The sequence below is a fragment of the Leucoraja erinacea genome, chromosome 30 (assembly GCF_028641065.1).
Source record: "Leucoraja erinacea ecotype New England chromosome 30, Leri_hhj_1, whole genome shotgun sequence".
NCBI lineage: Eukaryota > Metazoa > Chordata > Chondrichthyes > Rajiformes > Rajidae > Leucoraja > Leucoraja erinaceus.
Window position 1 is genome coordinate 20,618,402 of NC_073406.1, and position 14,505 is coordinate 20,632,906.

At 43.7% G+C, this 14,505-nt stretch overlaps 1 protein-coding gene across 2 annotated transcripts in view; it reads left to right on the plus strand.

Moving 5' to 3' along the window:
* Nucleotides 1–13,983, plus strand: part of tmem201 (transmembrane protein 201) — a 119,214-nt gene extending 105,231 nt beyond the window's left edge. For both annotated transcript variants that reach the window (XM_055659623.1, XM_055659625.1), the window contains 2 exons: nt 1,720–1,866; nt 13,028–13,983. In XM_055659623.1, coding sequence (XP_055515598.1) covers nt 1,720–1,866; nt 13,028–13,125 — 245 coding nt within the window. In that variant the 3' untranslated portion in view covers nt 13,126–13,983. The remainder of the gene's footprint in view (nt 1–1,719; nt 1,867–13,027) is intronic.
* Nucleotides 13,984–14,505: the final 522 nt, after the last annotated feature.

A 14,505-nucleotide genomic window follows, 5' to 3' on the forward strand; every position in this document is an offset into this window, starting at 1 on the left:
TCAGATACTAGTTACATTTTGTGTGTAAAATAATCCCCTTTAATCCTCCTCCCTCTCATCTGAAACATTTTCTTTGGTTTTCTGCACCCCTACCATGGAAACAGACACTGGCAACCTATCCTATCTGTGCCTGGGCAGCACAGTGGTGCAGTGGCAGAGTTGCTGTCTGTATGGAGTTTGCATGTTGTCCCTGTGACCACGTGGGTTTTCTCCACGTGCGCTGGTTTCCTCCAAAAACGTGCAGGTTTGTGGGTTACTTGGCTTCTGTAAATTGTAAATTGTCCCTAGTGTGTACGATGATGCTAATGTATAGGGAGATCGCTGGTCAGCGGCAACTGTTTCCACGCTGCATAACTAAAATCCAAAGTTTATGCCTTTATCCTGTCATCTCTTGCCTCCTTGCTACAAAGACAGCTACAAATACAGCCCATTAAAGCCACAATGAGGCAATGGGGATTGAAATATCTTAATACATTTTAATTTGTTGCCTATATGATATGCCACAAAGATTAAAACTTGGGTGTCTGCCCAATGCGGTGACCGTCTATGGGCAGTGGTGGAGTTTGCTCGTTGGAGGTCCACAAGCTATCTTGACTGTTTCGGACTGTTTCGGACTGCAGTTATTCCAGTCTGAAGAAACGTCTCGACCCAGAATTTCACCTATCCATGTTCTCCAGAGATGCTGCCTGACCCACTGAATTACTCCAATGTTTTGTGTCTTTCCTTAGTTATTCCAGTTAGTTCTGCTTGGGGTGCAGTCTGATACAGAACATTGACTGCCGCTGAATAACATTTCCAAGCAAATGAGTTGTATCTGAGCGAATAGACTTAAACTAGACCTGATGGCTGTGTTAGTGCATATTTCTTAGTGAATGTTGTTGTCGGTTCTTCTTCTGTTAAACAGGGAATAGATCCAAATATGTTTCACAAAATGTCTTAAAGTTAGAATTAGTAGTCTTACTTCTGCACTTAGTATCAAGAAAAATTGAAGATTTCCCACAGTTGACTGAAAAATACACTGTCTGCCTAACTGGGTTTTAATAATTTAAACCAATTATTGCTTAATGTGGACAGGCATATATTTATTAACACTCAGCATTAATCATTTCCATTGATAACGAATAAGATATCTAATATTCCAGTATCGGTTATATCGGATTAGTTTTTCAGTTTTTTTTCCATCCCTTCAAGCCAAAATGATCTCCTCTCATCATTTTAGTTTAGAGATACAGTGTGGAAACTGGCCCTTCGGTCCACCAAGTCCACGCCGACCAGCAATCCCCATACTCATCCTACACACGTAACACCATCCTACACACAAGGAACAATTTTACAAGCTTTATCAAAGCCAAGTAACCTACAAACCTGTACATATTTGTAGTGTGGGAGGAAACCGGAGCACCTGGAAAAAAACCACACATTCACAGGGAAAACGTACAAGCTCCATTCAGACAGCACCCGTGGTCAGGATCGAACCCGGGTCTCTGGTGCTGTAAGGCAGCAACTCTACCGCTGCACCACCGTGCCACCCCTACTGCACCACAGTGCCGACCCTTAACATGTCTGGCAGAGTGTCCCCTGTGCCTGTCCAAATTCAGCCAACTGTTTGCTGAGTCGGCAAAGAAGGATCCCAATGACATGATTAGAAATGTTTTACACTTGATGTCTCCTTATTGAAAATACCTGAACAACACAATCGTGTTCTCTTGTTCACTTTAGAAGCCAAGTCTGTGGAAGGCGGCAGCATGTACAGTGAGGCAACTGACCAGAGGAAGGACAGCTCTTCGAGATCTTCCGCGTGCGTGGTGGATACCACAACCAATGTGGTCAGCCATCAGGAGATGGACGGTGGCGGAGGATGGAAAGGTATGAAGTTTCAAGCAAAATTACTTGACTTCCATCGGTCAATTGAACAACCTTCCGTCTAAAGACTACGTATTTTGTGTGATGTACCACTGGTTATGTGCAGTTAATGACTCTATGCACTTTGTGCTGACGTAAAGTTATTAACATTAGAACTTCTCTGATCATTTGTGTCGGAAGGAACTGCAGATGCTGGTTTATACCGAACATAAGCACAAAATGCTGTAGTAACTCAGCAGGTCAGTCAGCATCTCTGGAGAAAATGAATAGGTGACATTTTGTGTCGGTAGAATGGCTCCAACCCAAAATATCACATTCTTTTTCTCCAGAGATGTTGCCTGACCCACTGAGTTACTCCAGCCTTTTGGGTCTATACTATGATCATATGTTGTGTTGGGTTGAAATTTTGCGGTGGTGATCTTTTTTTTTAATTGAATCTGTAGTTACACAATCATCTTGTTTCATAAAGGTGGTTTTTACATTATTTACATTATTTTATAAGGAGGGGAGTTTTGGATCAACGTGTGCGCAATATAGACACAAGATGCTAGTTTACAACAGAACAAAGTGCTGGAGGAACTCGGTGGGCCAGACAGCATCTCTGGTGAACATAGCTCAATGGTACCATCAGTGATGTGCAGAAGGACAGCTTAATGTCACGGTGCTGCTTTCGAAAAGGAGAGCAAGGCAGGTTGTGCCAGCCATTTTCTTGACCAAAAGCAGTTGTAATATGGTTCAATGGTTCTTGACTTGCGTATGCACTGCATGTTGAAAGTTGCCATACTGTGGCGCCATTTACTAAAGAAAAAGTCCATCATGCTGGATGTACTGGAGCACCCCTGATCCAGGTAAGCCCCATGCTGCTGCAGGGCCTCCTCCGTCACCCTTGACCGGCTCGGCCCACCAACCAACGTCCCTCTCCTCTCCTCACCCAAACGACTCTGTGTCCCGAGGAGCACCTCCTGCTGCCGACCTGGCAGGCTGTGGATGCGGTACCCCAGTCCCTCTCCTTACCGGCCCACTCGTCACATTCATTGCTGCCAGTGGCTCCCCCCTCCTCAACACTCCAGCCTGGGGCCAAGCTCGGCGGCGTCTGAGCTTTCCCTGCAGGAAAGCGGCCCACTGGGTCTTCGTTCACAGCGGCCCGCCGGGTCCATCTTTGTTTGCGACTGCCGCTAGGTCTATTCTAATATGCACTGATATGTAACAGAGAACAATTTGTGGCTACGAGAGACTGCCGATGCTGTAATCTGAAGCAAAAATCAAACTGTTGAAGGAACTGAATAGGGTCGAGCAACATCATTGGCGGGATTGGAATTGAGTCAAGGTTAAATCAATTATTACAGAAAGGGATGGGCAAAATGTACAATTTCAAAATTGGATGAGGATGTGGGGTTACAAGGCTGGTCCCTGTAGGCTCCATCACAAGACTATTTAGCTTCCCTCTCGGTTTGCCCCATACGGCTAGGTGGCTCCCTCATCTATTTTAATAATCAGCAGAAGCTTAGTTTAGATTAGACTTTAGAGGAACAGCATGGAAACAGGCCCTTTGGCCCATCAAGTCCGTGCCGACCATCAATCACCAATTCTCCATAATTCCATGTTATCACACTTTCGCATCCATTCCCTATCCACAGGGGGCAGTTTACAGAGGGCCAATTAATCTACAGACCCACACACTCTTAGGATGCAGGAAACCGGAGCACCCAGAGGAACCCCACTCAGTCACGGAGAATGTGCAAACAGATAGCAGGATGGAACCCGGGTCTCTGACGCTGTGAGACAGCAGCTCCATTTGCAGTGCCGGCCCTTATTTAAAGGACCTAGATGTTAAAGATGGAGCATTTACCTTTGTCCGAATGACTCAATGATTTTTCAAGGAGCTACTTTATTCCAGAGAAGTGTCATTTTATTTATCCCGGTTTTATGTTGGTGATCCAGCACTAACCTCCATGATCATTTACTGAGGGTGTCCAAGACTGAACTGCCGGTCACTAGAAGTTTGGACTGTAATGGAATGAAGGGATGTAGGGAATAGGCCAGAAAATGGGCAGTGGATCACCTGTGATCTTATTAAGTGGCAGAGCATGCAAGCGACTTGCTTTTGCTTTGTATGAAAGTGCTGGCTTCTGATGAGTTAATGGATGCCACGATATGAGGCAATGACCTCGATCATTGCCGGGCCAGAGAGCGCAGACAGAATTGGCCAGTTTGTGTAATGGCTGGGCTTTGACTCAAGATGGAAGAACCGTGAGGGGTAACAAACTAAAGAAGACACAATGTGCTGGAGTAACTCAGCGGGTCACGCAGCAGTTCTGGAGAACATGGACAGGTGACATTTTGGGTTGGGTCCCTTCGATTCCATCCTGTCCCTTCTCACCTACATCCGAGACACCTCACACACCCGTCAATATTTCTGTTTATGGAGTATAAAACGAGACTCGGTGGCTCACTGGGGACTGGGTTGGGAGACTTTTGTGGACACACAGCCCATCCCATACACCCGCAGTCGCCACTAGGCCAGGTCTAGCTCGCACTCAAACCTGCAACACAAAAAATGCATTGCAGTACAAAAAATGGTTAAGAGTAAATATGCTCTGTTTCCTGTGCAGTTAGACTGTTCAACTCAATAATACAGATTGTAAGTAGAAGAAGCATTTAAGCAAGAAACCCGAGTCCTGTTTGACCCAATCAGCGAGAATGCTCAGGGTGGGTTGTGATCTGTGCAGTTTGAAACTTTCCCATTTAAAAAAAAAGCACTTTAATAGTCAAATATGTACGGAAAACCGAACAATGAAATTCAAACTCGCAGCTGTATAACAGGTCTATAAACTCATAGATAACTCAATAAACAAAGGAGAGTTTAATAACATTTAAAAAAATCAATATTCGTGCAAATCTAAAGCCCGAAGTCCCTAGTGCAACAAACAAGCTTGTCACTGTACCTCGATACACATGACAAAAAACAAAATGAAGTCAGTTCACAGTTTAATTGAGACAATGAGATAAAATGGTGGTAATTTAGTGCTGTGGCCACGTATCCGTCTGAAGAAAGGTCCCGACCCGAAACATCACCTATCCATGTTCTCTACAGGTGCTGCCTGACCACTCACTGAGTTACTGCAGCAGTTTGGGCCTTTTTTTGTAAACCAGCTCCTGCATTTCCTTGTGCCTACACTCTGCTTGTAGGAATGCAAACTACAGCAGGACCGTAGTGTCTTCCAGAGCGGTTTCCGTCCTGCACTAACAGTTTGTGGCTTTCACCAGACGCTTCGTGTTTAACAAACTGCAGAAAAGTCGGGACCTTCCCCGAGGCCAAACAGGCTCAGCTAGTGTGACATTTTGACCTTAACCCTGCCCTTTGTTGGATTAGGCTGCACCTGTTTGAAGAGAAATACTTTGTTTTGTAGCAGCTTGGGGGTCAAGACTTAAGGGACCTTTTCAACTGCAAGAGCGACAGGACATGTTAGTGCGCTGCTCAAGTGCTGGAGTATGTAAATAGCAAAACATTTGTTAAAGAAGCAATAATCCTTCCAACACAAGATTTTACTAAAATATCCAATAAAGTAATCCCTATAATTAGTTTTAAGATATTGTGCAAATTAGTGGAATACCAGTTAATAGCGATAAATATAAATTAGATGTGTTTCTTGCTTTTATAGATTTACACATTTATTTACTGAGTGAGCAATTTAAATTATGTTTTCTCTTCTGAATTTTAATTTTAATTCTGGAGGTCCTGATCCAAAACGACTCCTATAAATGTTCTCCAGAGATGCTGCATGACCTGCTGAGTTACTCCAGCATTTTATGTCTGTCTGTAATTTTAATTAAGCCTCTGTTTTAATGGGTAGAGATGGGATTCAGGATTAGAGAACCAGAGGACATGGTTTGAGGTAGGAGAGGAAAGATTTAATAGGAACCCGAGGGCTAAATTTTTCGCAGAGGGTGGTGGGTATATGGAACGAGCTGCCAGAGGAGGTAGTTGAAGCAGGTACTATTACAACCTTTTTAAAGACACTGGGACAGGCACATGGATAGGAAAGGTTTAGAGGGATTTGGGCCAAACGCGGGCAGGTGGGCCTAGTGTAGATGGGGCTTCTTGGTCAGCGTGGAAAAGTTGCTCATAAGACCTAGAGCACAGACTGGATATTGAAAATGGCGCCAAAACATGACGTCTCTTGCTGCGTGCTCAGTGAACTATTTCTGCACACTGCTAATCGGGGATTGTGCTTCGGTATGCCAATACTTTGCTCGTCTATTTGTAAGAAGATCATTTCACTGTGCCCCTGCACATGTGACCATAAAAGCACCATTGAATTTAGGCCGAAAGGCCTGTTTTCCTGCTGTATGAATCTATAACCATGTGCACTGCAGAATTCTTCCCGCTGAACCATTGGTGCTAAATAATGAAGCGGTCAATGCTTTCCCTGGACCAAGCTCTGCTTCAGACCATTTGGCAGTGCTGTCACATACATGTTGGACAAGCTGGCTGTTGTGCTGCATCATTGCAAAGGGTGAATAACCTGTAGCATTCAAAGATCCACGGCTGTGTGATCAGTGACGATTTCCAGCTTTCCCCTGTAAAGGCGAGATGGCGATGTGAAGGGTTCTTCAAATTAGATGATTAAAGGTAATGAACGTTGTGTTTTTCCCTCCACGTTCTGCTTCAGTTTTCCAGCAAAGCTTTGTGCAATCTCCCCTGCAAATGAGACAGTACTGATTTATGAATGGATTAAACTGAGGGGTGACAGAGTGGCGCAGCAGTCGAGCTGCTGCCTCACAACACCAGAGACCTGGGTTCAATCCTGACCACGGGTGCTGTCTCGTCAGGACGGAGTTTGCACGTTCTTCCTGTGACCACGTGGGTTTTCTCTGGGTCCTCCGGCTTCATCCCACACTCCAAAGAAGTGTAGGTTTGTAGATTTATTGGCTTCAGTAAAGATTGTAAAATTATCCTTAGTGTATAGATAGTGTTAGTGTACGAGGTGATCACTGGTCAACGAGGACTTGGTGGGCCAAAGGGCCTGTTTCCATGCTGTATCTCTAAAGTCTAAAGATTGACATTAAATTTAAAATCAGTTGGAAGTGAATTAGATTGAGTTAGACTCTGAAGAATCTGTGATTCTTAAATTGCCGCCTTGATTGTTTTAAACTGTGAGCCTTTTCTACCACATGTTGTACGATTTCACATAGAAAATACGGCCCTGAAGCTTCACAGCGCAGGAAATCATAAACCCTATGACGAGAATTGGGAGAGAAAAACAAAAGATGGACCAAAGTAAATCACAAACTGCTGGCAGGACTTGGTGGTTCAGACAACATCAGTCCTGTTCATTCCCTCCACAGATGCTGCCTGACCCTCTGAATTCCTTCAGCTAAGTGTGGGATCGCAAGCCCGAGAGGACTCGATGGTATCTGAGGAGCTGTCACACTAGAGCAGTTGCAGGGCTGGGTTAGAACCAAACAACAAAATGCACTGCAAAATGGATGCCAAATTCATGACTAAAGCAGCGATACAGGAAACTCAGCCCTTCAGCAAAAATACAGAGTGCTCGAGTAGCACAGCGGGTCAGGCAGCATCCTCGGAGAACAAGGATAGTTGGCGTTTCGGGTTGATGCCCTTCGTAAGTCTCAAATAAGCCCCCGATCCGTAACGTCACCTGTCCTTGTTCTCCAGAGATGCTGCCTGACCCGCTGAGTTACTCCAGCACTTTGTGTCTTAATTTGAAATCCGGCATCTGCAGTTCCTTGTTTCTACAGCAAAAATACCAAACTCGAAACTGAGGCTCAAATTGTCGATGCCTAGCCCATCTTTCCAAAGCATTCAAACTAATTGGAGAAACCACCAACCAACTGGCTTTCAAATTGTTCACCACCATGCAGCTACAGAATTATTTAAACAATATTGTTGTGTTTCTCACAGAGCAATATTCATGTATACCCTCATTAGTCTGAAGAAGGGTCTCAACCCAGAACATCACCCATTCCTTCTCTCCAGAGATGCTGCCTGTCCCGCTGAGTTAATCCAGGATTTTGTGTCTGTCTCATGCACAGTATGATCTGCGTAGAAAACGACACATTTGTCACTGTACCTCGGTATACATAACAATAAACTAATACAAATATTTTTTATTTTATGTACTTTGATCTTTAATACTTAGAAGCTTTAATCACAGTAGTATTGAAAGAGCAGTCAGATATTGGAAAATAGTGCAAGCTTGTTAGTGTAATGTTTTAATAATTGGTTGTTTTCCAATTTAAAAACACGAGAAAAATAACTTTTAAAAAAAATGTTTAAAAAAATGCCTCTTTATATATAGTGAAAGCAATCTTAAGTTTACCAATACGAAGAGTTTCTTTAACTCAGCAGGTCAGACAGCATCTATGGAGAAAAGTAATAGGTGACGTTTCAGGTGGGGACCCTTCTTCAGACCTCAATCCAAAACGTCACCTATTCCTTCTCCCCAGAGATGCTGTCTGATCTGCTGAGTTACTCTAGCTTTTTGTGTCTATCTTTGGTTTAAACCAGCATCTGCAGTTCATTCCTACACAAAGAGTTTCTTTATTGCATTATACTCCTGAAATAAGTATTATTGTTGATTGTGAGGTTTTCTTTAAAATATTGGCATGGTTAAACTTGCACCTCTGCTCAAGATGCTAATCTAAAAAATAGTTTGGCAGAGTGATCCTTTAAAATAAGGACTGATTCAAGGAAGGGAAGTAAAGAGTTAACTGCGCAGTTAAACATCTTAAATGATTGACCTTTTCAGGGAAGGTGCCACATTAGAAAACATTGTATCTATGTCATCTCCCAGAATATCTCAAACAAAGGCAGGTGAGACATCCAGGTGTTCAGCTTCCAACAGCGTGCTGGGAGTACAAACAATCTGGGTCACACACAGTATCTACCCCGTGGGATAGCACGGGACACTTTCAATTGAAAGCAGTTGTATTCAAGTGTAAGTGAAGGTTAATTCGTTGGAACTTCACTTACGTTAGACTGCAGAGCTGAACACTTGCAAATATCTGAAGAAGGGTTTCTACCCGAAACGTTGCCTATTTCCTTCGCTCCATAGATGCTGCCTCACCCGCTGAGTTTCTCCAGCATTTTTGCCCACTTGCAAATATAACATGTTTTGAAAATAGAAGGAACTGCAGATGCCGGTTTACGAAAAAAGACAAAGTGCCGGAGTTGTTCAGTGGGTCCGGCAGCATCTCTGGAGAACATGATCAGAGTCTGAGGGACAGTCCTGTCATCTGTCCATGTTCTCCAGAGATGCTGCCTGGCCCGCTGAGTTACTTCGGCACTTTGTGCCTTTTGTTCATTGTTTGGCGAGGAGCTTCTCTTGGTCACTGTTCCTACTGCTGAAATATTCTGTCGACATCGTCCTGCCAGGGACAGGGATGCATTATTTGTACCTACGAGCAAAGGAGAACAGAGGTTCAGATGTAAAAGAAATTGAAGTCACAGAGTATCTCTCCCTATCTGAACTGAAACATGAAATGCAGTTTTCCAGTGCACGGAATTGAGTGTTATTCCCGCAGGATGATAGATCTTAAAAATATATTGAACATAGAATAGTACTGCACAGGAACAGGCCCTTCAGCCCACAGTGTCTGTGCCAGACATGATGCCAACTTAAATTGATCACACCTGCCTGAAGGTGATCCATATCCCTCTATTCCCTGCACTTCCACACACTGCTCCTCCAGAGAAAACAATCAACCTCTGTCCAAACTTTCCCAATGCCTGAAAGCCTCCAATCCAAGAAGAATTCTGCTAACAACTCTGGAGAAAAGTAATAGGTGACGTTTCGGGACCTGTTCCTTGAAGAAGGGGCTCAACCCAAAACGTCGCCTATTCCTTTTCTCCAGAGATGCTAGTTGACCCGCTGAGTTACTCCACTTTTTTGTCTATCTTCAGGGTAAACCAGCATCTGTCTAAGCATTCTGATAAACATTCTTCCACACCCTCCACCAAAGCTGCCACATCCTTCCTGCAATAGGGCTAACAGAATTGCATGCAAGTCTCTAGATGTGGCCTAACCAAAGTCTGATGGAGCTGCATCATAGAGGCTGAGGTCAGGAGGTTCAGTGATATTATTGAGTGCTCTGGTCCTCCCCAGCTTGGTTTCTGTGCAGCCCGCACATACTGACAAGTGTTTGGGGGGCTGGCGGGACTGATTTGTCGGCTGCTGCGGGTGTGCTGGCATCTTCTGCCGGGCGGGAACTCGGTTCACGGTTGCATATGCGACCTGCAAACTGTTGGCGTTACGGACAGCTCTCGTGAACGTGACCGTACTGTATCCCGGGGGCGACATGAGCAATAGTGAGGACCAGATGAGACCTTTACCATTGCGAGGAGGTCAGTAACTCCTCGTGGAGAATACTGTTGCAAGGTTCAGTCGGTGGAGAATAACTGTTGCAAGGTTTAGAGGGCAGAAGGCAGTGCTGAACTACTATCTACCTCTTTGATGACCCTTGGACTATCCTGGATCGGACTTTGTTGGCTTTACCTTGCACTAAACGTTATTCCCTTATCATGAATCTATACACTGTAAATGGATCAATTGTAATCCTGTAATGTCTTACTGCTGACTAGTTAACATGCAACAAAAAGCTTTTCACTGTACCTCGGTACACAAGACAATAAACTGAACTGAATTGGGAAATATTTTTCCTGGGACTTATCAGGGATCTGCCTGAAGTGATAATAGAGGTAGAGTGGCTGATGACATTTAAATTGGCCGCTGATGAGTTTTGGAAGAGTTGGCTTGTGTACTGGGAACTGAGGAGACAAATTATTCGAAATAGATCTTCGGTAGACAAAAAAGCTGGAGAAACCAAGCGGGTGAGGCAGCATCTATGGAGCGAAGGAATAGGTGACGTTTCGGGTTGAGACCCTTCTTCAGACTAATGTCGGGGGGTTGGGGGAGGGGGGGTGCGGCGGGAAAAAGAAAGGAAGAGGCAGAGACAGGCTGTGGGAGAGCTTGAAAGGGGAGGGGAAGGAAGGAGAAAGCAAGGACTACCTGAAATTGGAGAGGTCAATGTTCAAATAGATCTTCGATTGCTGCCAGAAGATGGACACAAAATGCTGGAGTAACTCAGTGGGTCAGGCAGCATGGACATGGACAGGTGCCTGCACCAATGACCAAGGAAAGGTTGAGTCCACATACACAAAAGTGTGAATGTCGTTGTTTTGATAGAATCGAGAGGTACAGCACAAAACTGGCCCAAGTCTGCATCAAACATCAACCCCTCATTGACACTAATCCTTCTTTAATCCATCATTTATTATCCACAAATTCTCATCATTGGTTCAATGGTTCTTTATTATCACCTGATAATAAAAGGTAGAGGGAAAATGCATACAGTTCAATAAATGATTGCTATACATGTTATTGCTATGCCAAGCTAAGAACAATGTCTGTAGTAGTAGCCCACTGAGACGGTATACGAGAATCGCCAGGTTTTGGTGCCATTTTCAGAGTCCAAGCGGCAGCTGGCCACAATGGCCCGTTGTCCTGGCTGCAGGGCCTCCGACCCTTGCCTCGACCTGGATTGTCCATCGAACCATCGTCCCTTGCCTCGCATGGCCACCTTCAGCCATTGTGCCCCAGGGGTGCCTGCTGCAGGGGTGTCAACCCCCCCCCCCCCACATTCTACACACTGTGGGCAATTTACAGTGGTCAATTAACCTACCAACCCGCATGTCTTTAGAAATTTCTGTGATTCATTAAATTAAATACCCTAGAAGCTGTAGGATTCTTAAATCATATGATATTTATTTCAGGTGAAACCATTCATTTTAAACAGCAAGAAGAAAGAAACTTGTAAATGAATGCATGTTACATCCTGATTATTAATCGGGTCTAGCTCTACTCTTCCACCGACTCAGTAGTAGATGTAAATAATCAATCTCAGACCAGTGTTTGGTGCATCCTGTGGTGATTAAAGTGTACGACTGGACGAAACAAACGCACTACCAAAGAAGAGACAACGTGTTGGAGTAACTCAGTGGGACAGGCAGTATCTCTGGAGACCCTGGAAAGTCCGCGCACCTTGTTTCTTCATGTTGTCTACCCATTCCCTCCTCAGATGCTGCTGAGTTACTCCAGCACTTTCTGTCTTCTTCTGTAAACCAGCATCTGCAGTTCCTTGTTTTCACATTAAACAGACCACCAATGTTAATTTACTTAGGAAAAAATACCACACATTTTAAAACAACCTCTCCAACAAAAATCTGAAGGGTCCCAACCCGAATCATCACCTATCCATTCCCCCCACAGATGCTGCCTGACCCCTAATAAAGAGTTACTTCAGCGCTTGCATTTTATTTTGTAAACCAGCATCTGCAGTTCCTTGTTTCTACTCACTGTTTTTTGATGATGTGTTCTTGTTAAGTACCCGAGACCACAACCTCTGGCCGTTGAAGTAGAGATATTTTTAAGCAAACAATGTAATTTAAACATCTCCTGTATTTTTGCTGATGCTATGTGTTTCTCTCCAACAAAAGCAGTTGATTTCTCCAGAACATACAGTCAATGGAGGATAGTTCCAATCCAAACTATGCATCTAAAATTTAGTCTCAGTCACCTTGCTGCAGCAGTGTACACACCAGCCTGGTTGACAGGAATGCGTTCAATCATCTCTACTGTATACTGGGAATAGAATCTTAACTGTATAAATGCAATCAACCCAATGGGTAGAGAAGAGCATTTTTTTATGATGCTCGATCACATTTTGTTCTATTGCTAAATTTCCTGAACCACGAGCCTATGACCAAAGGCCATAGCCTCAGAATAAAAGACGCACCTTTAGAAAGGAGAAGAGGAGGAATTTCTTTAATCAGGGGTGGTGAATATGTGGATTTCATTGCCATAGACGGCTGTTGAGGCCATGTCATTGGGTATTTTTAGGGTGGTGGTTGATAGATACTTGATTAGTAAAAGTGTCAGGAGTTATGGGGAGAAGGAGAATGGGTTGAGAGGAAAAGATAGATGAGCCATGATTGAATGACGGAGTAAATTTGTTGGGCCGAGTGTCCTAATTCTGCTCCTATAACCTATGAACGTTAATTAGATCTATTTGTGAATCGTGTTGTTCTTTTAGTCTATTCATTTATCCATTCTGTCTTTTTGTTTCCTTATCTCCAACCAAGGGTTTTGCGGAAACATCCTGTGGAAGACTCTTCTGGGATTAAGCCTGACAGCAAACGTGGTCTTTGTATCGGTCTACATCTATCAAAGCCTGTACTGATCAGTGGAAAAAAAAAACTCAAGCACAAATTCGGAAGAAATTGTCAAGAGGTTTCACAATGCAATGGACCGCTCCCAGACGCCGCTCCATACTGCAGGCGAACACTGCATTTGCGAGTCCGCCATCTCATCGCCAACGTTAGTAGGTGCAGACAGGTTAGAGAAAAGATGAGAGAGGGAGACTCAGGCTCTTGGGTCCTCCACGGTGACTGGGGTCATTGTAGAGACTAAAAGTATTAACGCGGCTTACTACTGCAACAAGTCGACAAAAAGAAATGCGGCCTGCCTATTTGTGACAGTTAAATTGAGCTTTTTATTACATGTATTTTAAGGCTGCAGCAGTCAAATTTAGCTTCAAGATTCATAGAAGACAATTTTCAATCAGTGTACTTATATTTTGTTACGTTGCTGTTCATACCTTTGGTTGGCAAAATGGACTTAACATCGAAGAATTGTTCAACATTCACTAATTGGGGAAGACATTATCTGTGGTGGTAGCACTGGGTAGAATGTAGGGGAATCTAACATGTCCAGATTGTATCTATTAATAGACTTTCTCAACTATTTATATGGTCTTGAATCAGTTTCATATTTTATGGGCAACTGGGTGAAGTACTTGAATGGAAAAAAATGTTTTGTAATAATATTGGCGGGAAAGTTTAAAAATGTTCTTTTCAACTTTGACAAGATGCTTACTTTGTCATCAGGGTGATGATGCTGGCTGAGTTCAGCACATCACCCATGTTTGCACAGTCTTCAATTTACTTTGTGAGTGGGAAAGGCGTGAATAATTCTCTCAGTTGGCGGCGAATTGGGGACAAGCAGCAAAAGTTACTAAAGAGACTCATTTCGCTTCCAAGATGTTGGATCTTTTTTCTTCATTTTACTCTTGGCAAGTACGGATTTTATCCATTTCATTGGTTATTAACTCTTCCCCACCAGTGGAAGTTTCAAGCGGAGTAACGAGTTCCATTTGGAGAAAAAAGTGGTTAAAAACTAGCAGGGGTTAAAGGTATTTATGCACATTATGTACTTTAACGGTATTTATGTGAATTATGCAAATCAGGGTGACCTTGTACAGCTCAACGTACCTGCCAAGTCGGATTGACCAGAGCAAATAACACCCTGTGCAGTGATCTACGGGGTTGTAACAAATCCTTTCTCCCCTCTCTTCATTCAATTGGCTTAATATAGTGGAGCATTTGAAGTGAAGATGCGTGTACATATACCTACTTCTGATGGGGAGAGGAATGGGAAGCTGGGGGTGTAGCTGCCATCTCAACATTGCTTTGGCTTCCACATCACAAACCATGCCTCTGTCATCTGCTGCACGTCAGATGAATACTTCCAGAGTGTATCTAAGTGTAGAATTGTTTTAACC